General features: G+C 40.6%; 1 protein-coding gene across 4 annotated transcripts in view; it reads left to right on the forward strand.

The window, feature by feature from the left end:
* Positions 1-20588, forward strand: part of CLSTN1 (calsyntenin 1) — a 36314-nt gene extending 15726 nt beyond the window's left edge. For 2 of the 4 annotated variants that reach the window (XM_061450125.1, XM_061450126.1), the window contains 16 exons: positions 1089-1284; positions 3438-3646; positions 4601-4750; positions 4848-5033; positions 6240-6488; positions 8149-8270; positions 9654-9816; positions 11942-11992; positions 13721-13878; positions 14536-14684; positions 15185-15411; positions 15834-16004; positions 16559-16704; positions 18155-18290; positions 18929-19113; positions 19758-20588. In XM_061450125.1, coding sequence (XP_061306109.1) covers positions 1089-1284; positions 3438-3646; positions 4601-4750; positions 4848-5033; positions 6240-6488; positions 8149-8270; positions 9654-9816; positions 11942-11992; positions 13721-13878; positions 14536-14684; positions 15185-15411; positions 15834-16004; positions 16559-16704; positions 18155-18290; positions 18929-19113; positions 19758-19952 — 2693 coding nt within the window. In that variant the 3' untranslated portion in view covers positions 19953-20588. The remainder of the gene's footprint in view (positions 1-1088; positions 1285-3437; positions 3647-4600; positions 4751-4847; positions 5034-6239; positions 6489-8148; positions 8271-9653; positions 9817-11941; positions 11993-13720; positions 13879-14535; positions 14685-15184; positions 15412-15833; positions 16005-16558; positions 16705-18154; positions 18291-18928; positions 19114-19757) is intronic. The other 2 variants (XM_061450127.1, XM_061450128.1) reach the window with 1 other exon arrangement.
* Positions 20589-21052: the final 464 nt, after the last annotated feature.

Below are 21052 nucleotides of genomic sequence, written 5' to 3' on the forward strand. Positions count from 1 at the left end.
AGTAATATATAACTGCTGAAGCGTTGTAACACCTTCCCTGCAGTGTACTTCAGCAGCTTAAAATATGAAATCAAATACATTTTACTGAATACCTCTAGCCATGTTTGCAGCAGGAGTGCATCCTTGGTACTGAGATACCACTGCAACTAGAATAGCAAAATAGTGGTTTATGTTGGTGTAAGAAAATCACCTTCAAGACAGAAGTTACACAGGTAAAAACAAAATACAGGTGATCAAAATGTTTGTTGAGTGCCTTTTGTCAGCACAGCTAGGTGTGCTAAGCTCACTCCCCATAACGGGCTGACAGATGGACCTAGTGGTGCAAGCAAGAGGTTTTGTAGTATCATATTAGGTTTAGATAGGGTTTAAAATGATGTATTAGGGACTTCTCTTGCAAGTTTATTAGGATGAAGAGTCTGAATAGAAGGGAAAGCCTACTAAATCATCCCATGTGAGAGCTTCCTTGACTAACAGATTTTGTCTGTGTTAGCAGATAGCTGTTGAAATGGATGCCTGAGAAGTTGGTATTTCTACCTTTCTCATTCAGTAGTTTATTTTGATTCCCTAATTTTAGCCAGGTACATTGCACAGGAAGACTTTGTTCCTTGATCTGTTGACAGAATTTCTGTAATTATGGTGCTGAACCTGTACTTGAAGCTTTTTCATCCCTTGACTTGTAACTGTGCATTTTAACCTTTTGCTCTGGTCAAAATGAACAAGCTGCCCAGCTATTCCCAGTAGCTTGGCATGGAAGATATTACCAGTGGCCTTGGCTGTATGCTCTCGTAAGATCTCTTACCCTAGAGCTATATCAAGTACTCCTGTGAAATGCCTGTCTACATTTCTCTTTTTCTCTTTTGTATTCCTGCATGAATGGATGCAAAGTAAACCAGTTGCTTGGAAGGCAGACGTATGCTTCTTTTTACTAAAGTTCCCAGATATCACCCATTTTAAAGCACAGTGCTCTTGCTTTGTCCACAGACCCTCACAAACCCTTGGCTGCAAAATATTTGGTCATTTATTTAAGAAACAAAATGAAAGTGTAATGGTTTTGACCAGTTCTAACCTCTCTTACTTTGAATCTGTAGGTGAGATTTGTGGATTTAAAATTCACGGGCAAAATGTTCCCTTTGAAGCAGTGGTAGTGGATAAATCCACTGGGGAGGGAATAATACGCTCTAAGGAAAAGCTTGACTGTGAGCTACAGAAGGACTACACATTCACCATACAGGCCTATGACTGTGGCAAGGGACCAGATGGAGCAAATGCAAAGAAATCCCACAAGTAAGTAAATCTGTGGTAGGCTGAGGGGAAGTTTGGTTTCAAGTGGTCTCCTGCTCATGGTGATTTATGGTCTGTGTATTTAGAGTAAATGTAAACCAAGTGTTACTACTGGAAGGCTTTAAGGGTATTACAAATAGCAGCAAAATGAGCATGAGCTGTTTTGACACCTCTTTAGCTGTGTTCTCAATGATCATACAGAATGGTTAGGGTTGGACCATAAAGCTCATTTGGCTCCTGGTAACTGCTTTATCCTTTGATGTCTCCGAATTTGCATTAGAAAGTAGTGTGGGGATAGAAGCAGGAAAACTCCTGATACAGTTAAAATCCATCTAGAATTGATACAGAGAGTTTGCATGGGATTCCAAGCCATTCATTGTTCCAGAGTTCAGTTTGTAAAACAAAAAACTGGTTTGAGAGGTCAATCTCTATTAAACTTAACCAAAATGGAAATGGAAACATGTTGCTGTCGTTTCCAGACAGCCTTGCTGAAAAAAGCCGGATCAATAGCATAAGTTTCTCTCTGCCTAGATTAAAGAACGAGAACAAAGCAATCTTCAGCTAGTCTTTATCTAAAGAAAAAACCACAATCTAAAATGCTCTTTAGAAAATCCCCTTGACAATAACAGTTTTAACACCCTGGTGTAAACATCTGCAGAGCATGTGGAAGATTACCATCTGTGTGAAGAAAAGGGCATAAATAAGATGAGGAATAGACAGCAGCAGTCATCTTGGTGACAAATATGACCTTGTTACTCTATAGCTGTATGCTTCAAATAGCAGAAAGTTATCTCCTTAAGAATTACACTTACAGAGAACTATGTGATATTCAATTTGACTTTTGAAGAAAGATTTCAAAGAGAAATAAGGCACCGCGTGTTTTATTGGGTTGGCTGGAATTATACCCTTTGGTTTGAGAGCGTACAGTTCCTTCTCTGCACTGTAGAACTTAACCTGTATTTTTCTGCCTGTGCTGGTTGAGATGGTTATCCAAATTCATGGCTGCGTAATGAAGCAGTGCAGATCTGGCAGCATGCTCTGCAGCTCTTCTTTACCCACAGCAGGAATGTTGGGTTTCTGAGACCTGCACCTACTGTGGAAATTTCCCTTGCCCAGTGCTGTCTGTGTGGTGGTTTTTTTGTGGCTTTTAACCATCTTGGGGTTCATAGGGTCACAGGCTGGTTTGAGTTGGAAGGGACCTTAAAGCTCATCCGGTTCCAAGCCTGGCCTTGAAAGTTCAGCTTGAATTTAGCTTTTAAGTCAGGAGTTTAAAGCTGTTTTATACAGAAGGCTGGGTTTTTTCATGACATTTATTGAGCACACAGGATAAAATAAAACCTTAAAGACTTTTGCTTTAATGGAAGGGCTGTAGCAATCAAATTCTGTATTAGTTTACATTCCATCATTCACCTTTTCTTCTTGGGCATTGGCAGAAACTGCATTATTTTCCTGTTCTATATATACCAGCAATCAATGACAAGTGTGAAATGATGTAATTCAAGCTGCTATGTGTTTAGGATAATCTGGCTTGGCTATATGATGTGTTAAAGTGTTTCTTCCACTTACGTGATTCTTCCATTTAAATTTCATTCCTACATCCAAGAAATAAGCCAGTTTTCACTGTCTTAGCCAGCTCAGTGCTTCATTAGCCAAAGCAAGCTAATTAAATGCACTTGACTGAGCTCTGAGTCTAAGACCAGTCTTAACTGTCATTCTTGTTCACATGAAATAAGAACTGGGTGTTTATATCAAGTACTCTGACAGCAGGAAAGAACTAGAAAGATGTTTTAACAGAAGTAAGAGCCTGTTTTGTCACAGCTGGGGTTTGTTGTATTTCTGTAAGACTGCGACAACTTAATGGTTGCAATACAAAGATTTGGATTTTATTTGCAAATAAACAACAGTAAGCAATAACCTGGAACTACACTGAATTCTGTCGCAGCACACTAGGAAAACATCCACTGCTTTCCTAGTTGGAGTGGTGGAGACTGGTTGTTTTATTAGTCATTGGTCAGTTTGTTCTGGGAACTGAAATCGTGAAGGACAGCTTCATCTGTACAAGAGGGAGCTTGTGCAGGTTGTGAAGGTCTGTCAGATTCCTTGCATGAATAGGAGCTGAGGCTATATAGGAACTGACCTTTCTGTTTTATTTCCAGAGCAACAGTACACATTCAGGTGAACGATGTTAATGAGTACGCCCCTGTGTTCAAGGAGAAGTCATACAAGGCAACGGTTATTGAAGGGAAGAGGTATGACAACATCCTCAGAGTGGAAGCAGTGGATGCAGACTGCTCCCCCCAGTTCAGCCAGATTTGCAGTTATGAAATTGTAACTCCGGATGTACCTTTTGCTATTGACAAAGACGGTAAGAAAATCGTGTGAAATGGAGTGGAAATTACTGTAATTTGCCACTCTAAGAATAGGACTTCAGACAGTTCAGCTTAAAACTACAGCAGGCCTGGTTTAACCCTTTCCTACAACATAGTTAAATGGAGGTGTTCAGCAGTTTGATAATGAGAAATGAGATGTCTTTCAGTGCCAACACCATGTGCTGCTGTCTGCTGATGTCAGGAGCAGATGGTGTGTTGCATGTTTGTTGTTTCTTGGAAAATGCTTTTCAAAATAAAGGTAGCTGTATTATGTTTCAAACCAGCTCCTAATAGGCATTTTTTCCCCCCAGCCCTATAGTTTTCTATTCCATTTTAGTATAGCTTTTAAAAACAGGATTCCCTGTGTGTGCTTTTAACATTTGAGATGCTCATGATGTGGCTCTGGAGGTTACAGTTACTGGTTTTGAAGTGCAGTGATTTGTTTAGGTTGTTCCTTTCCACTGGTAATCTGTGGACCCTTCAAGATCTATAGAACTATTTCTAGGTGTTCAAGCAAGCTGATTAATCACAGCAAACCAGTTTTTAGTGGGCTTTAGTTTGAGTTTTTGGGGATCCAATGGATAATTTTGGGGAATTGCCAATGGGTAATTGTCACAGGTGTGCAGATTGGTAATTTATGTATCAGTTACCACCTCTGAACAGTTTCATTTTGGGTAATATGCTATTCAGAGTCTGATAAGTATCTACCTGCTGTTCTATGTATGTGTGCTCATCTCTGGATTTATGTAGTTTTTAAGGATCTGCGCCTGATGTCAGGCATTGAAAACTCAAATAGTGAAGGGCTAATTCACTCCAGTTGTGTCTGTTAAAGTCTTGGGACCTGTATGAAGTACAGAGGTGGTATCTGGGTGTATTTAATGTGGCAGTGACCTTGAGAAATGAATAGAAATTGATGTCTTGATTATTGCTCTTTTTTTTTCTTTTATCAGGTTATATAAAAAACACAGAAAAGTTAAACTATGGTAAAGAACATCAGTATAAACTGACAGTAACAGCATATGACTGTGGGAAGAAGAGAGCTGCTGAGGATGTGTTGGTTAAAATTAGCATTAAGCCTACATGCAAGCCTGGCTGGCAAGGTTAGTTTCATCTTCTCCCTGTCTGCTTTTAGCATTTGCTGGTACATTCAGTTAAACATGAGAGACTGTTAATATTGTTCTTTGTATAAATATGCAGGCTGGAGCAAAAGAATAGAATACGAGCCTGGTACTGGTGCATTAGCTCTATTCCCTGGTATGCATTTGGAGACATGTGATGAGCCAGTAACCTCAATTCAAGCAACGGTTGAACTAGAAACCAACCATATTGGTAAAGGCTGTGACAGAGACACCTACTCTGAGAAATCCATTCACAGACTTTGTGGTAAGAATGCTTTTGTTCAGATCAAGTCACCTCTCTGTCTTAGTAGTTTTTCTTTGACTATTCAGTTTGACCACAAATCAGTTGAGTAGATATGGTCTTCATTGGCATGTAGTTTTCTAGCATGCAGTGAAAAGCATGGAATTGGCTGGAGGTGACAAAGTGATTCTCAAATGCAGTAAAGAATCACTTTCTTCTGCCTCTCCACTAGCTTATATAGACTAATAATTTCTTTCACTTGAGATTCATGTTCCAAGAGCTGAAATACTTTTAAGTATAAGGAAGGGTTTATCCATTAAAACCTCTCTGTTTTTCCTGGAGCATAATGATGGAATCTTACAAGGGTTTGAGTCGGAAGGGACCTTAAAGGTTATCTAGTTCCAGGCCCCCTGGCCTGGCCAGGGACAATGATGGATGTGAATGATGCAGTTAAAAAATACATGGTGAAAAAGCAGATGGAAAACCAGGGAAGTGTGCTTTGGAAAGAAGAGTTTACTTGCATCGGTTACATCCATGCTGTGCTCATCCTGGGAATTAAGGGCACCTTGGTATCCGCATACCCTGCAGTTAAAGATCCTGTGAAAAGTTTATGAATCCTTTTTAGCCAATATGGAAGAATGGAGATGAGATGAATTATCATTAATGATTTGCATCTTCAAATTCATTTGAAGTTAGTTGAAGGTATGAATAGATACCCAGGCTATTCCCTAATGATGTCACTGTGACATTAATGATTTAGGCTTGAAAAAACAGCAGTCTGAGTACCTGCTGGGTATCATTGCTCCTGCCTGTGATATTATTGGACAGTGATCTGGGATGGAATGCTTATACAGCCTTCTTCAACTGGATGGATACTAGTCTTGCCACTGGTGCACTGTTAAGAGAAAGGCATCATGTTCATGGGCCTGAGGGACAAGTGGTATTCATGTAATGGTTCTTGTGAGAGAGTCAAAATAAGGCTCTACAGCTGCAGAGATAATAAGCAAAACAATTCTAATGAGATGAGTTGTCTACCCAGAAGTTAAATTTATAGAAGTCATTGTGATTATTACATGTTTCTTATTAATGCCACCTTATTTAAAGGGAGAATTGCCTGGTGGGTGGTGGTAGTGCATAATCCTGACGGTGCTCAGCAAACCAGTTTGGTTTGAAAGTAGCAGTGACTACTTTAGTTTCTACCTTTTTTTCATTTGAGTGTTTTTGTTGTAGGTGCTGCTTCTGGCACAGCTGAGCTACTTCCACCTCCAAGTAGTGCTGCTAACTGGACGATAGGACTTCCTACAGATAATGGTCATGACAGTGACCAAGTCTTTGAATTCAATGGCACTCAAGCTGTGAAGATTCCAGATGGCGTTGTCACAATCAATCTAAAAGAGCCCTTCATGATTTCAGTATGGATGAGGCATGGGCCCGGAACCAAAGAGAAAGAAACAATTCTGTGCAATTCAGACAAGACAGGTTTGTCAATACTTCAACTGTAAATGATCTCACTGTTGGGTTTGCTTGGATTTATATGCTGGGGCAGCATCTGTGAGATCCTTTATTTTTTTTCTCTAGTTTAGATTTTTCTTGGAAGTGAAATGAATTGTGAAAGTCACTTTTTCTTGTGCTTACCTGTAGTCATGGCCTTAGATTGTCTAGCTTCAGATTAGGCAGACTTGTTTTTCTAGTTCTATTTCAGTTTACATCATGCATTTCTTTGCTGTGGTAGATGACTTATCCTTGCAGTGCAGTCTTGATTTGCATCTCCAAAAATAGCCTTTTTCTTGATACTGCCTAAAATCATTCAAATACATATTTCAGGTTTAGTGACAGCATTTGTTGCTGTATCTTTCTTTATAAGAGGAGATAATTTCTCTCCCTCCAGTGATGAAATTTTTCACCCTGTGCATAATCTCTGTCTCTGTGAATGCTGCAGACACAATCATTTTAGAGATGCTATTAGTAAGAAGCAAATCTGATAACCCTGTTTCCCTAATTGCTGTCTAATGGGGGTAAAAGAACTCTTGGTTTTGTTAGCTGGCGCAGTGGATTTGTTCAGTGTATTAGAAAGATACTTCATTTAAAATGCTGCTGGGTTTTTCAAAGGAAACTACATTGAATAGATTTTAAGTTTTATTTGAAAATAAGAAAGATCTAACAGTATTTGTAATATCCTAAAAGCATTTCTTTGAACAGGAGAAAAGTGACTGTCATGCAGAAGTAGGTACAGGTATTCTCCTCTTCTGCCTGCCTTCACCTATTCTTGTTAACCAAAACCCATACTTTTGAATTCATGGAAGTGAATGAACGGGAGAAAAAAGGCAAATGTAAATACAGCTTTTCCTGTTTCAAAGTACACGGGAAGCAGACCTTCAAAACAAGTTTTCCTTTCCTATTCCTTGGTTTGCCCTTACCATATAATTTTGGTCACAGGTAGTTTCTGGTAGTACAGATATTTGCCTTCGTTTCAATGGTGTATGATGCCATATTGAAAGACTAGAACTAGGCTTGTTACAGGGAGGCAATTTTGACTAAATTGCACTGAACAGCACAGTCAGATTTAATGCGGTCAGGCTGAAAGATTGACATGATTTTGGTGTGTTTTTCATTCCCTCCTATCTTGACTCCCCCATGCCATGGAATGGATGGTGTAGCCAAAATGTTTCTTTTCCTTTTTCTTACCTGTTTCTCTAGCATTTCACCTTTGTATTCATTTGAAATGATCAATCCTTCCCAGCTACAACTACATAGTTTTCTCTTAGGAAAGCACGTCTACCTGCCATCATGTGTACATGTTTCAAAACAGTAACTAGATATGATAGAAGCTACTCACTTGGAACAAAAAAGCTCTTCTGTTTGCAAACAGAGCTGTTTCTCTTTTCCTCCCGCTGGCAGGCTCATCTGTGACGCGTCTGTTTGTTGTACAGTGGATTACTCATAGGTTCTTTAAAGGTGCTCACCCTAACTACCGTTACAGATGTTTTGTGTTCCTTTTAAAAGGTCTGATTTACTTCCACATTTGTTTCTTCCAATCAGCTACATGGGAATTTACGTATGAAATTGCAGAACAGGTGAATTTTGTGGGGTCCTGAAGCTTTACGGAAAATAATGATGTTTACTTGAACCCCTCATGCAGATATGAACCGGCACCATTACACGCTCTATGTGCACAACTGCCGACTTGTTTTCCTTTTCCGCCAAGATCCTTCAGAGGAAAAAACATACAAACCTGCCGAGTTTCACTGGAAACTGAACCAAGTAAGTTTGGAAGAAGGCTTGGTAGGATGTTAGAATGCAGTGAAAGCCATTGGAGACCAAACTACCTGACAGTATAATATTAATAAGTGCTTTTAGCAGCTCCAGACTCCTGGTGTCATGTTTTATAGGACACAACAGTACTTATTTTATTGGTGATCGGGTGTCAGATATGCAGCTTCACCTTTTCATCTTGAACATAAAACGCTACTGTAGTGGTTTTGCTAAACCCAGTGAAACTCACGAATCAAAGTACAAGTCATTGTCTTGAAAGGTAGGGAAATGTGGGTTTGTATGTGAAAATACAATGTTAGTCTCTTAGCTGTGATGGCAGTTCTCTTCGCCAAATACATAAGGTAGTGTGCATGAGAAGGCAGGAAGTATTCCAGTTTATAGCATTAAAATAGGATAACAGAAGAACTTAATCCCTTTACACACTGAAATAAAATTTGTGACTCTTTACACATTGTGAGCAGTAGCTACAAATCAGGCTTCTTAATTAAGTTTTACTCCACAAAGAGTTAATAGGCCTCTAGGGATGCAGGTACTTTCTGCTTCCTGTTCACAAAGAGGTTGTCTGTTTTCTTTCAGTCATATATATACTTAATCATTTTAGATGCGAGTATGAAGGGTTTAATAACTAATCTTCACTTTGGTCCTGTTAAATACTGCAGAACTTAGTTCTATAAACTCATTATGTTTATGATCATGAAGAGTGAGACAGATGGAGCTGTGTGCTTTTCTAGCCCTCTGGATCTGAGTGATAAAATAACACTGTATATCTGTAAATTGATAAAGGCTCTTGTAATTGCTGTAGGTTACTGTTACAGGTCCGTTTTGCAAGTTACCTAAGTGATGAGTTACTTTCTAATGTCTAAGGCTCTTCTATTTTCTGTGCAGGGCAATGTTTCCTGTTTCAATGGTAAAATGCCCATATATGCCCTTATGGGAAGATTGTTACTTTCCAAAACTAGTCGGCTCTCACTGTAATTCTATTATGGAAGGCTTTTTTTCTATTCAAATCAGTCACATTTTTCTCTCAACAGTCCCTCATAGCCAACACAGATCCTTTATCAAATAAAGTTGTATTATAACTATTTCAGAAGGTTCTGGCTTGTAGATACATATTTTTACATTGAAATATGCTGTTATTGAAGGAACAGAACTACACACAGCTTCCAACATTGGCAATAGAAGAAAAGAAATAATTTGTAGATACTTGACAGCTGGTTTGCTTGTCAGATGCATGCCATGTGTGTGAGACAATGTGTGTCTGTACAGGCTTAGAGGTCATTGGTGCGTATGCAAAATGAGTACCAGATCAGTTCCTCAGGTGTGATTAAAACCCAAAATAAAAGTAGAATGTTTAAAATTGTCTTCACTCAGGTGTGTGACAAGGAGTGGCATCATTATGTTGTCAGCGTGGAATTCCCAGTGGTAACTCTCTACGTGGATGGGGTTTCCTATGATCCTTTCCCAGTGACTGAGGATTACCCACTTCATCCCTCAAAGATAGAGACGCAGCTAGTAGTTGGAGCGTGTTGGCAAGGTAACTCTTCACAACAGTTAATACTTTTAGCTTTGTGAAAATGCAGGCTTTGTGGTCAGCCTGGGAGTACTTGTTTCATCTTCTGCAGATTATTTTTCTGACTAGTTATTGTGACATATTTCCTCTTTTAGTCATTTTTCCTTGAGTGGGTTCTTGCTCGTTGGCCACAGGTGCATGTGAAATAGGAAGCTATTCACCAAGCACATCCCATCAAAGTGATTTTTGTGGTAACCATGGGAATAGAGATGGCTTATTTTTAATAACAGTTGTAAAAGTACATCACAATACTTCAGATTACTAAGCAGAACACTTGATTTCAAGTAGGTTGAAAAACATACGGTGGAAAGCATTCTTGTAAATGGAGGCATGACCTGCAGACAATTCAGCCAAGCAGCACAGTGATGCTGTCTCTTGGATATTTTGCCATTTCTGCTTATAAAAACAAACATAGAAAGCATCTGCTTTATTGTATGCAGACTATAGCTTAAAACACAATATTCTGCAGACTGTAGAATGCCGATTCATGTGCCCTGATCCTTGTGAAACCTACTCTTCAAAGCTTGAGAAAAAGGAGGAGAATGCATCTGAACTTGGATGCTGATTATCAGAGATCTTTGTAACAAAGGTCTTGTGTCACAGTCCTGAACCGAAGTGTTTGCTTACTGATTAAATTACACCCTAGCTGGTATAAAGCTGATCTTTTTGGTCAGAGATAAAGCAGTGTTAAATCATTCATGATTTACTGTAGTTCAGAATACAGGCTGTAGTTACAGTCTGCAGTAATTCATAGAAGTAGCTTGTGAATGAATGAGAAATGGAAAGCTTTTGAGATATTTTAATTAAGTCTTCAGTATTATGTCTGTTTTCTCTTTTAAGAGTTTTAAGCCTTTCAAGAGTGAATGAAGGTTAAATTACCAAAATAAGCTCTCCATCAAATTTACTGTTTTGTGACAAGTTCACTGTCTTCCAGTATTAATGTTATCTTGGTGCTAAACTCGTTCTGTTGTCCCTTCCTCTGAGTCAGTTATTTTCCCCATCATTCATCTCATTCTGTTTGTGACTTTCCAACTCTTTCTTACTCAAAGAGAAGCTATAGTGGCTGGTTTTCAAGAAACTGGAGCTTGGACTCTCTGTTCCAGCTAAGTGTGTGGATTGTGTAATGGCTTCCATGTATGTTCTGCGCCCTAACAAAGGCATATACATTTACTTTAAACCCTGTGCTTTCATATTGGCACAATTATATGATTCTTTAATTTCTTCTGACATGAATTTTCTCTTTAATGACAGCAGACTGAAGTAGGAGCATTAAAATTCTGGAATACAAGAACTTGAGGTGCTACCTTTTTAAAAATTCCACTAAAAACCTGATTTTTAGGGATTAGAACACAAAGGGGTGGGGAAAAGAAGGCCAAAGGAGTGAAGTTACTGCTTAAGGCCATCGTCTTTGTCTTACCAAGATCTGAAAATAGCTCGGGCTGCTCTAAGTTACAAACACAGCTCACATCTAAGGAGAGAGATTTTATGCTTTTGAAAAAGTTCTTTTGACATTTCTTTTAAAAGATTAAAAGCTGTTTTCCACTTTGTGTTTCTCCCCTGAGACGCTTCCATCTGACAAATTGACTGCTTAATACCGGTAATACTATTATTATGATAAAAATTCTGTGTTGGTAATGGCTGGTTTTGATCAGCATTTAATACCTTGTGGTGATTTGCTGATTACAGGCAGGATTTCACCTTACATTCCCCTTTAGTAGCTGGGAGAGAAGGAAATCAATTGACCAGTTGATCGGCCTCTGTCTCATCACTGATAGCGGCTTGTGTGAGATTGGGTATCTGTGGGTAAAGTGTTCTCCAATGGGACTGCTTCCCTGCAGCTTGTGTATGGGGCTCTTCAGGTTGTCTTGTCATGAATGTTATGGTCTTGTAACGACATAGCTGCAACGCAGGGAAGAAGCATTACTATTCATGTTGCAAACAGCTTGTAATCCTTGAGAAGCTGGGTCAAGTATGAGCAGGCTTTGGGGAGGGAAGTGCTGCTTTGTATTTCTGTGATAAGAGAGTTTGCCGAATTATAACTACTTGGACTTTTCCCTGTTGTCCTATTCTTTGTCTTGCTTTTCTACAGAATATACAGGAAATGAAAATGACAATGAAACTGTGCCTGAGACCTCTGCAGGTTGCTGGAGTTTTTTCCCTACTGTTTTGTTTCATTTTTAAGCCAAGACATTGCTTCATCTCGCACACAGCATGAAATGCAGGCATTGCATTTGGGCCATTGACCTTCACATAATCCTCTCCTAGGCTTGTTTCTTCATCGTGCTTCTATTTCCAGAGCTTCATCAGCTGATTTTATTTTTTTTTTGCTTTCTTTTTATTGGTTTGGTTGTTTTTTTGGTTGCACCCAAATGCACATCCATGTACAAATCTGCGACCACTGTGATTGCAGTGAAGTGGTGTAAAAAGAAGTCATTGATGTAAAATAGCAGCTATAATGTCTTTCAGGCAGTTCTGTTAAAACATATCTGCACCTCATCCTGTTATAGATATAGATACAGATACATGTAGGTGTGTGTGATCATAGAATTATTCAGTAGGTTGGGAAAACCCTGTGGAAGTCAGGTAACTGCTCCCCACTTAGAGCAATACCAATTTCATATTTAGATCAGGTTGCTCCTATATAACTCAAAGACCTAGAATTTAAAGTGGATACTCATTTGATAATAAATTGATACAAAGTTCTAATGACAGTGAATGGGCGTAAAAGCTTTGGCTCCCAGGTGTTTCAGGTTGGCTGCAGAACTGTGTTTTCTTGGAAGGTTTTACTGATAGCTCAGTGGATTTTGTGCCTTGTGTTCAGACACTTAAAATGAGCGTGTGTTTCTCAAAGTGTATTTGAAATCCTACTTGTTCTGTGAAGTTGAATGGTCCAGATGTAGTTGAGAACAGGTTTCTGGCTATGCATCACGTTTTAATTTGACAAGGAGGCAACAGAAGCTGGAGCTCTGTAAATCTAAACTGGAAAATACATCATTTGTAACAGCACAGTTCACTGCTGAAAACTGTATTGAATTGTGCCAGGGATCTTCTATCACTTGGAATCTTAAAAGGAGCTCAGACATCTTTCTGAAACTCTGGTAGCTTAGCAAGTGATGACCTTGAAATCCAGTTCCTGGGTGGTGTTCTGTGGCCCCCGTTGTTTAGCAGGATGGACTCGGTGGCCATTGGGATGTCATCCTCAAAAAGTCTGAGCAGTGAGGAGCTTATTGAGTTGTAGCTCATTTAGACTTAAATACCTAAAAATGAGTTGCCTGAGCTTAGACTGCTTGCTTTAGTCCATAGAGAGAAGGTGGCACCTTTACTGGGGAGCAGACACCTTTTTGAGAATGAGCTGTGTCACTTTGTGAAGTGTGTTTCTATCCTTCGAGTCTAAAGAGAGTCTGTGTTGGTCAGTTTAGATGTAGATAACATCTACAGGAAGGATGCTCTTGTTTTTTATCCCAGTGGGATTGCCCTTCTTGTAGAGAACCAAGTAGCAGGAAGCATTACCTCAACTTGAAGATCCAGGTTTCATGGTCCATCTCATTGGTTGTCTGTCCTTTCTGAAGAACACCACCTCGCTGTACGGGCGATGTCGTTTGAAGTGTTTGTTACAGAAATACGAGCCTGAGTTTCACAGTTCGAGATGGCCCCACGTGTTTTGAAGGCCATATGCATGGGGAACTGTTGAATTCTTTCTTTATGCTTGAACATAATCACAAGGTTAACACCCAGTGTGGATAAAAACTAACCTGCATGTGTATAATGCTTCTGTGGTACCAGAAGGCATTTTTGTTGTATTGCAAAAGAAGAAACTGAAAGAATCGAACCATGTAAGGATTTTTCCTTCCTTCCTCCCTCTCTGAAGGTGGTGAACTCCGCATGGCTCAGTTTTTCCGAGGCAACCTGGCGGGTCTGATGATCCGTTCTGGTAAACTGGAGAATAAGAAGGTGATCGATTGCCTGTACACGTGCAAGGAGGGACTGGATTTGCAGATGGCTGATGGTGTTGGCAAAGGCGTGAAGGTAAAATTGCATGTGAATAAGGGAGTGTGTGTGTTGCTTTGCTGGTAATAGTTAGGAGTTTTGCTGGCAGAGCTGGTAGGGGTGTCCCAAAGAAAACAAGTTAATCTGTTGTGACATTCTGCAGTAAAATCACATGAAAACTAGGAAATCTTTCTTGTATACACATGGTCTTAGTGGAGTTTAAAGACGGAAGTTACTGTGTTCTCTTCAAATCTTGAAGAGAAAATCCATATTTGTAAGCCTCTCTGTTTCAGCAGCTATACCAGTTTGACTAATAAAAGATATTCTACTAAGCTGCTTGTTAAGAATGAGACTTACCTTGCATGCCTTTTTTGGTAGCAAGGATGTGTGAACAGAGCTGAATTTCTCCTTTATATTAGCTGTCTCTCTACATATTACTATAATGTCCACGTCAGAACTCTGCTAAGTGTCTAGATATTAAAGAATGAAGCACTAAATATATTCCACTGAAATAAGGAAGTGAATAGGGAGGTTAAACTGTAGTGCAGGGCCAGTAAGTAATGGCCTTACTGCTTTGAATATAGGTGTAATTATCCTAGTGTTTGCCAGGCTAAGCAGTGCTGAACTTTCCACTTTTAATTGTTAGATTGTGCTGCTGTTGGGGCATTCTCTTTGATGCTTTCTCTGTTACTTCAGATCCACATGAACCCGAGTCAGTCAACGCTGACTGTGGAAGGGGAAGACATTGACAGAGTTGACAAGGCCATGCAGCACATTTCCTACCTGAATTCCCGCCAGTTCCCAACACCTGGGATTCGGAGGCTTAAAATCACCAGTGTTGTCAGGTATGTCCTAGTGCTGAAATAACGTGTCACTGTACAGTGATAACTGAAGCCTGAACGATGGTGGTGTATCTCCATTGAGATAAGTAAGGGAGTCTTGTGTGTAACTATCACACATTTGGATACAATAAATGTTTTCTGCACCAGCACCCTTGTTTTCTTCCTGAGAATGTAGTAAGGAGTGTGTAAGAGAAGGAGAAACTTAAGCAATGATATGCTGTGAGTATGCCTCCAGTATCAGAGTCTTCATCAAAGGTATTATCTGTGGCTCTTAGTCACAGCATTAGAAAATGGGCCAAACATTAACTGTAAGTAAAAGGTAATTGAAAGATTGCTCCCTTGGTGGGGAATTCCTGCTTTCCAACACAGTTGATGAATTTATCTCAGACTCTTGGGTGTGAGACAGAGCTCTTCAAAAATTCATAAAGCAATTACCCTGCATAATTGTGCCTCCCTCTGAAATAGCCTCCTTAACTGTGCGAAACTGCTGCTCTGTCTCATAGATGTTTCAATGAAGATGCCTGTGTCTCCATTCCTTCTGTGGAGGGATATGTAATGGTCTTGCAACCAGAGGAACCGAAAATCAGCCTTAGTGGCATCAACCATTTTGCCCGCTCTGCTTCAGAGTTTGAGAGCTCCGAAGGTGTTGCCCTCTTTCCTGAGCTTCGCATAATAAGCACCATTACACGGGAGGTGGAGCCAGAGGGAGATGGAGATGAAGATCCTACAGGTAACATCCTTTTCTGCTTAGGGCTGTTGCCTGCTCTCACCCCATTCAGTGATCATGTTGGGGGATCTTCCACTTGCAAAGAGGCATGGGTTTCTCTTTTCATACAGAGTCTAGTAGGGGAAAAGAAGCTGTAGGTCTCTTGTGAGAAGGTTTAGGTGCTCTGCTCTGGGCTGACAAAAGTCTTTCTGGAAATAGTAGTAAGCCCAGGCCACTATCTTCATGTAAATATCCTGTATTTGTATATGTATCTTTGTATTTGGTATCATTTTTTAAATCACTGTTTAATGAATACGTGCTCTCCTCACTTGAGGCTCAGATCTTAATATTTGTTCTGGAAAAAGGATTGAGTTTTGATAGCCCCTGGGCTCTTCTCTACTTCACCTTTTGTTTCTCTTACCTCTGTCCTTTTCTCTGCTTTTCAGTACAAGAGTCGTTGGTATCTGAAGAGATCATGCATAACCTGGATACGTGTGAGGTGACAGTGCTAGGAGAAGAGCTGAATCAGGAACAGGAAAGCCTGGAGATTGATATGACACGGTTACAGCAGAAGGGCATCGAGATGAGTAGTTCCAACCTGGGCATGATAATCACAGGTAAGGGTTACTGCTTCTGGTCTGTTTCTCTGAAGAGTCTGAAGACAGTGATAATGGGAACAATGTGCTAGAGATGATTTATAACACCTTACTCTTTTATACTTTGGTTTTGACCAGTTTCAAGCTCAGATGTGTTCTAACTATTTTGTGGAAAGCTAGAGTCTAGAAAATACGTCATTCTAGACCCTCCATTGTGTTCTTCTCTCATGTCCCAAACTGCAGGTTATCTCTGGACTGTAGAAATGAAGTGCATTTGGCCCCAGAAAACGCCTTTTCCTTGCACAAGTAGTCCAGCGCTTAGGAGCATGCATTATTCCTTTCTATTTTATATTCAGAATATGCTGATGTACTCAAAAGAAAAGCTCCCAAAATCCCTTCGAAGTCTAAGTAGGTCTAGGATTTTATCCCAGAATCAATCCATAGGATTCCAGTGGAGCTGACATACATGCCAGCCAAGAAAACTTACTTAAAGAAAGGGAGTAATGTTTGTGGAGTGTATGATGTTGTGCTCGTCCTTTGCAAAGTAACTTGTACTTGTTCATCTCTCTCCACAGGGGTTGATACTATGGCTAGTTATGAAGAAGTTTTGCACTTGATACACTACAGAAACTGGCACACTGCTTCCCTCTTCGACAGAAAGTTCAAGTTAGTGTGTTCTGAGCTTAATGGTCGCTACGTCAGCAACGAGTTTAAAGTGGAGGTACGTAAGCTAAGTGATCACCGAGAAGTTGTAGAGTGTGGATGGCTACGAGGGAAGTTGTTGCCTCAACTGGTGGATAATTGATCAGTCATTGACTTGGATTATTGCCCTGTAAATAAATATTAACCAATGATTGCATTTCAGGCTGCATCTTAAATATAACCATGTTCTTAATCCTACATTTCAGCCTTAAATAAGGCTGCCTAAACAGGGGTTTGGCTGGTATGGCTAATGGAAGTGTGAAGGTGAAAAGGAAACACAGGGTATTAATTTAGCAAAGAACTAGTAAACAGAGTAAGGGTGGTGCTATCAGAGACTTGTGTGGCCTTCATGTGTAACTTCTGGGATTCTGCAAATGGAATCGCTAGGCCCTTCACTGTTTAGCCTGTGGGATGCTTAAATTACTGATAGTAAGGGTTTATGTAAGGACACAGGCTAATATTGCATTTCCTGTGCAGTAAAGTACAGGCTAATTGTTACTTAATATGCATATATGAACTGTATTGAAGTCCAGCAGAAGATAACGTAAAGGGCACCAAAATTTCAGATGCTGGAGCATAAAGTTACTTATATGGAGAGGAACTGTCACAGATCTCTGCATCTTTCAGCTCTGACCTTGAATTTCTACACCTTAAGGCTGACCGGAGGGATGGCAGTGAAGCTAATAGTATTTACTGCTAGTTGGGTGGTTGTGGTGTGCTGGGGAGCCTCCTGTGCTGCAGAATGGAAATCTTTGTGTTCAGTAACGTGGGTTTGTTTCCTGAGGAAATTCTGCGAGCTCAAGTTGGGATCTTAGCAAACTGTTGAGCTGCAAATGCTTTCCTTGTCCTGTAGTAAATGCTCTCTTCCTGTTGTGCAGCTGGTCAGGTACCCGGTATCACAGTGTTCCACTGCAGGAGGGTATATTTAGCTCTGCTTGTTTGGAAAGGAAATGTGAAATGTGTGGTGCATAGGATGAGCTTGCAGTTGTTCCTAAAAGCCAGTGTGGGTTAAACTGGAAAGAATGGTTTTATTCTTCTCAGCCCTTTGACTCTAGTAAGGGTATTTTCTTTGCTGTTAGTGGAAGATACACAGCAAATAAGATGGGAGTGAAGAAATCAGCATATTACAGATCTTTCTAGATGCTTGTAGTTCAGGATAAAAATGGCTGGCTATCAAATTTGATTATAAAATGGCTTTATGTGTTTTGTGCTGAAGTACTGGTGTCTGTGCATAAAACAGATTTGAGAGCTGTGAAACTGGAGGGGTTTGTGACAAGGAATTGTAACATGAGGAGCTACTGCTAGGGATGGTTGTCCCCTGAGACAAGGCGTTGTTGTGTTGAAGGAGAATTGGATGCCTGCTCTGGGAAAGAGATATTTATTTATATTAAATATATTCTATATATTTGTTCTCTCTTCAGAAGTAACTGCTGCATTTCTGGAGCTTGATGTTTTCTTCCTGTTCCTAGGTGAACGTCATCCACACCGCTAACCCGGTTGAGCACGCCAATCACATAGCTGCACAGCCGCAGTTCGTGCACCCGGTGCACCACACGTTTGTTGATCTCTCTGGTCACAACCTGGCTAATCCTCACCCATTTTCAGGTAAGAATTCTCAGTCTCTGCAGTTCAGCTGTGGTTTTCTGGTGTTAAAATGGTACAGAGGCTTCTGGCTGCAGAGAGGTGTTTAACCCACTGTGCTGCACTAATAGTCTTAAGCAGCTACTCAGTCCTGTTCTGCCCTTGCCCAGGTAGGGAAGGGATTAGTAGAGGTCTGTGAAATACAGTCTCTTCCTTGGCAGATGGGAGGTGTACCAGTCTCGAGGGCACTGTAAGACCTGCAGCAGTATTTGTTCTGCATAGCATGAGCAAAGACATGCAGTGCTATTCCCTTGATGGTATCTGTCCTTTCTGGCTTAATTATGTTAATTTGGCGTGGGTATGGGATATGAGGAAGAAAACCAGGCAGTTTAGAGAGGAGAGTCTGTGTGTGTGTGGTGGCATCTGCTTTCCATGTGTTGTCAGTCCTTCAGATTGATGTAATTATACTTAAGGAACTAGGTTTTAGTTCTTAAGGCTCCAGCTGCCTTTTTAAGAGGCCTCAGCCAAACTGCCTCTGTGCAGCTACATCTGTCTGTATTATGCCATTTCCCTCTTGCAGGAGCAGAGGACTAGTTACTAGCATTGTGTAAGAGTTACTTATCAACATCAGCTAAGAAACTCCTTTTATTTTCTTGTTGCAGTCGTTCCAAGCACAGCCACTGTTGTGATTGTAGTTTGTGTCAGCTTCCTGGTTTTCATGATTATTCTGGGAGTGTTCCGAATCCGAGCTGCACATCAGAGAACGATGCGTGACCAGGACACTGGAAAGGAGAACGAGATGGACTGGGATGACTCTGCTTTGACCATCACTGTGAACCCCATGGAGGTAACACTGGTGCCTCAGCCCCTAACAAAAAAATGGTCTTTTGCAGCTGTATTGGGAGTGATGGACACAGTGGAGCGAAACAAAGCGCTGAACCCAGAGTAGAGACACGAGCTGTGAGTTTTTAATGAAGTGATAAATGCCAGGAGCAGTGTTTGGGATCTTGCAGGGGTTACAGCTTTAGGATGCCTAATTGGGTTTACAGGCCAGTGTCCAACTCTGGTGTTCATTGTGCTGCATTAACCACACTCTGCCTTTCTTCAGCTGCAAGGCTTTATTGTTGAAACATCCGTGTTTATGATGTTTTGTTGTGGTTGGTATCTGAATTGAGAAGATCAGGAACAAGATGTGCAGCCTCTGCTCAGTGTGTGACCCTACTGGAAGATCTTTTCCATTAGCGTTTGAACGACTGGCTTGCACTTCAGAATTAGTTTGTTCAGTGTGACAGGGTTGATAGCAGTGTTACAAAGCTGTTGTAAAGAGCTCTACTTCCTTTTTCTTTCCTGATTGCCTCTAATTGCTGCTGAACTCTAAACCCAGTAATGAATCTGTAGCAGCTCTTTTCTAATATGGTGCCTTGTGCCTGAGTTCAGAAGAATAAAAAGAATTTTAGCCATGAAATCAACAAGTAATTTCTGTCTTAACAGACTTATGAGGATCAACACAGCAGTGAAGAGGAGGAGGAGGAAGAGGAAGAAGAAAGTGAAGATGGAGAAGAAGATGACATCACTAGTGCAGAGTCTGAAAGCAGCGAGGAGGAAGAGGGAGAGCAGGAGGAGGACCAACAGAATGTTAATAGACAGCAACAGCTGGAATGGGATGACTCTACCCTCAGTTACTGATTCTAGCTGTTCCCTTTGTCTTTATGTTTCTGCTCTAGAAGACTCCACTGTAACACACTCCATTGTTACCAAGGATTCATGGTGTTTAAACAAAACAGAATTCATTCTGGCCAGTAGATTCGAGCCCCACACATCCCCGTGTTTGTGTTCTGTCGGCTAGTTCCTGATGCTGTTCCTAGAGCTGTAGTTAGCCCCTCTCCTCCTTCAGCCATGCCTCAGTGACTGGATTTGTTTTTCCGCTATGTGAGGAACCACCTTGCACTTTTCTCTTCATGTCATCTCAGCTGGCTGACTCGACAGGTCTGTAGCCATTGCACATGAATTTCTGAACTGTCTTTTTTTTTGCTCAGTGAAAGGAACTTGGCTTTGTTTCCTTATTTTCTCTTTCTAAACGATGCAAAGATTGCTTGTCGACAAAGGGTAAAGCTGCTCCGTTCAGCCTGTTGATTTGTTTTCTTTCCCCCAAATTAGTGCATGTGTAAAGTGGCAGAATGAGGATAATATGTAGAAGATTAACAGACTTTTTAATATTTTGTAAATATCTTGGAATTATGTAATTATGTCATTTGTGGTAGTGAAAACAGGGATTTGGGGTTTCAAACATGCTCAAGTAAAGCAATCATGCAGCATGAAATATTACAAGTCTTGTACTACTGCAGCAGGAGCACGGGCACCGTGACCTAGTGTAGATGTTTCAGTAACACAGTGTCATTGGCCTTGACTGCCATGTTCGCTCATGCCCCGCTCTGGTCTTTCTTTAGTTCTTCTTTCCTTTTCTTTAATCTCCTTTATTTTTGCAGAGGGAACAGAAGCTGGTGAGGAACTGTAAAGGCTTCAGCATCCTCTGCAGAGGTTCAGCTGCCCTGTGCAATACACTTTGGTTTTTCTTTTCTTTTCTTCTCCAGTTAACTCTTGGCACGAGGGTGTTTAAGTTATTGGGGTAAAAACACTACTTGGATGGTGGGCAAAGCAGCGTGTGGTTGCTGTGGTTACAGTGAGGCTGCCTGCAGTACCGAGATGGTCTGCTTGTACTGTGGGCAGGGAGGTTAGTTGTTTAGTTGTGGATATGTTGGCACCTGAAGGTGGGAAGCGTGAGACCT

This window comes from Pezoporus flaviventris, unplaced genomic scaffold (assembly GCF_033815535.1).
Source record: "Pezoporus flaviventris isolate CSIRO_AGI_PZ_B2104156 unplaced genomic scaffold, CSIRO_AGI_Pfla_v1 ptg000009l, whole genome shotgun sequence".
In the NCBI taxonomy this organism is placed as follows: Eukaryota; Metazoa; Chordata; class Aves; order Psittaciformes; family Psittacidae; genus Pezoporus; species Pezoporus flaviventris.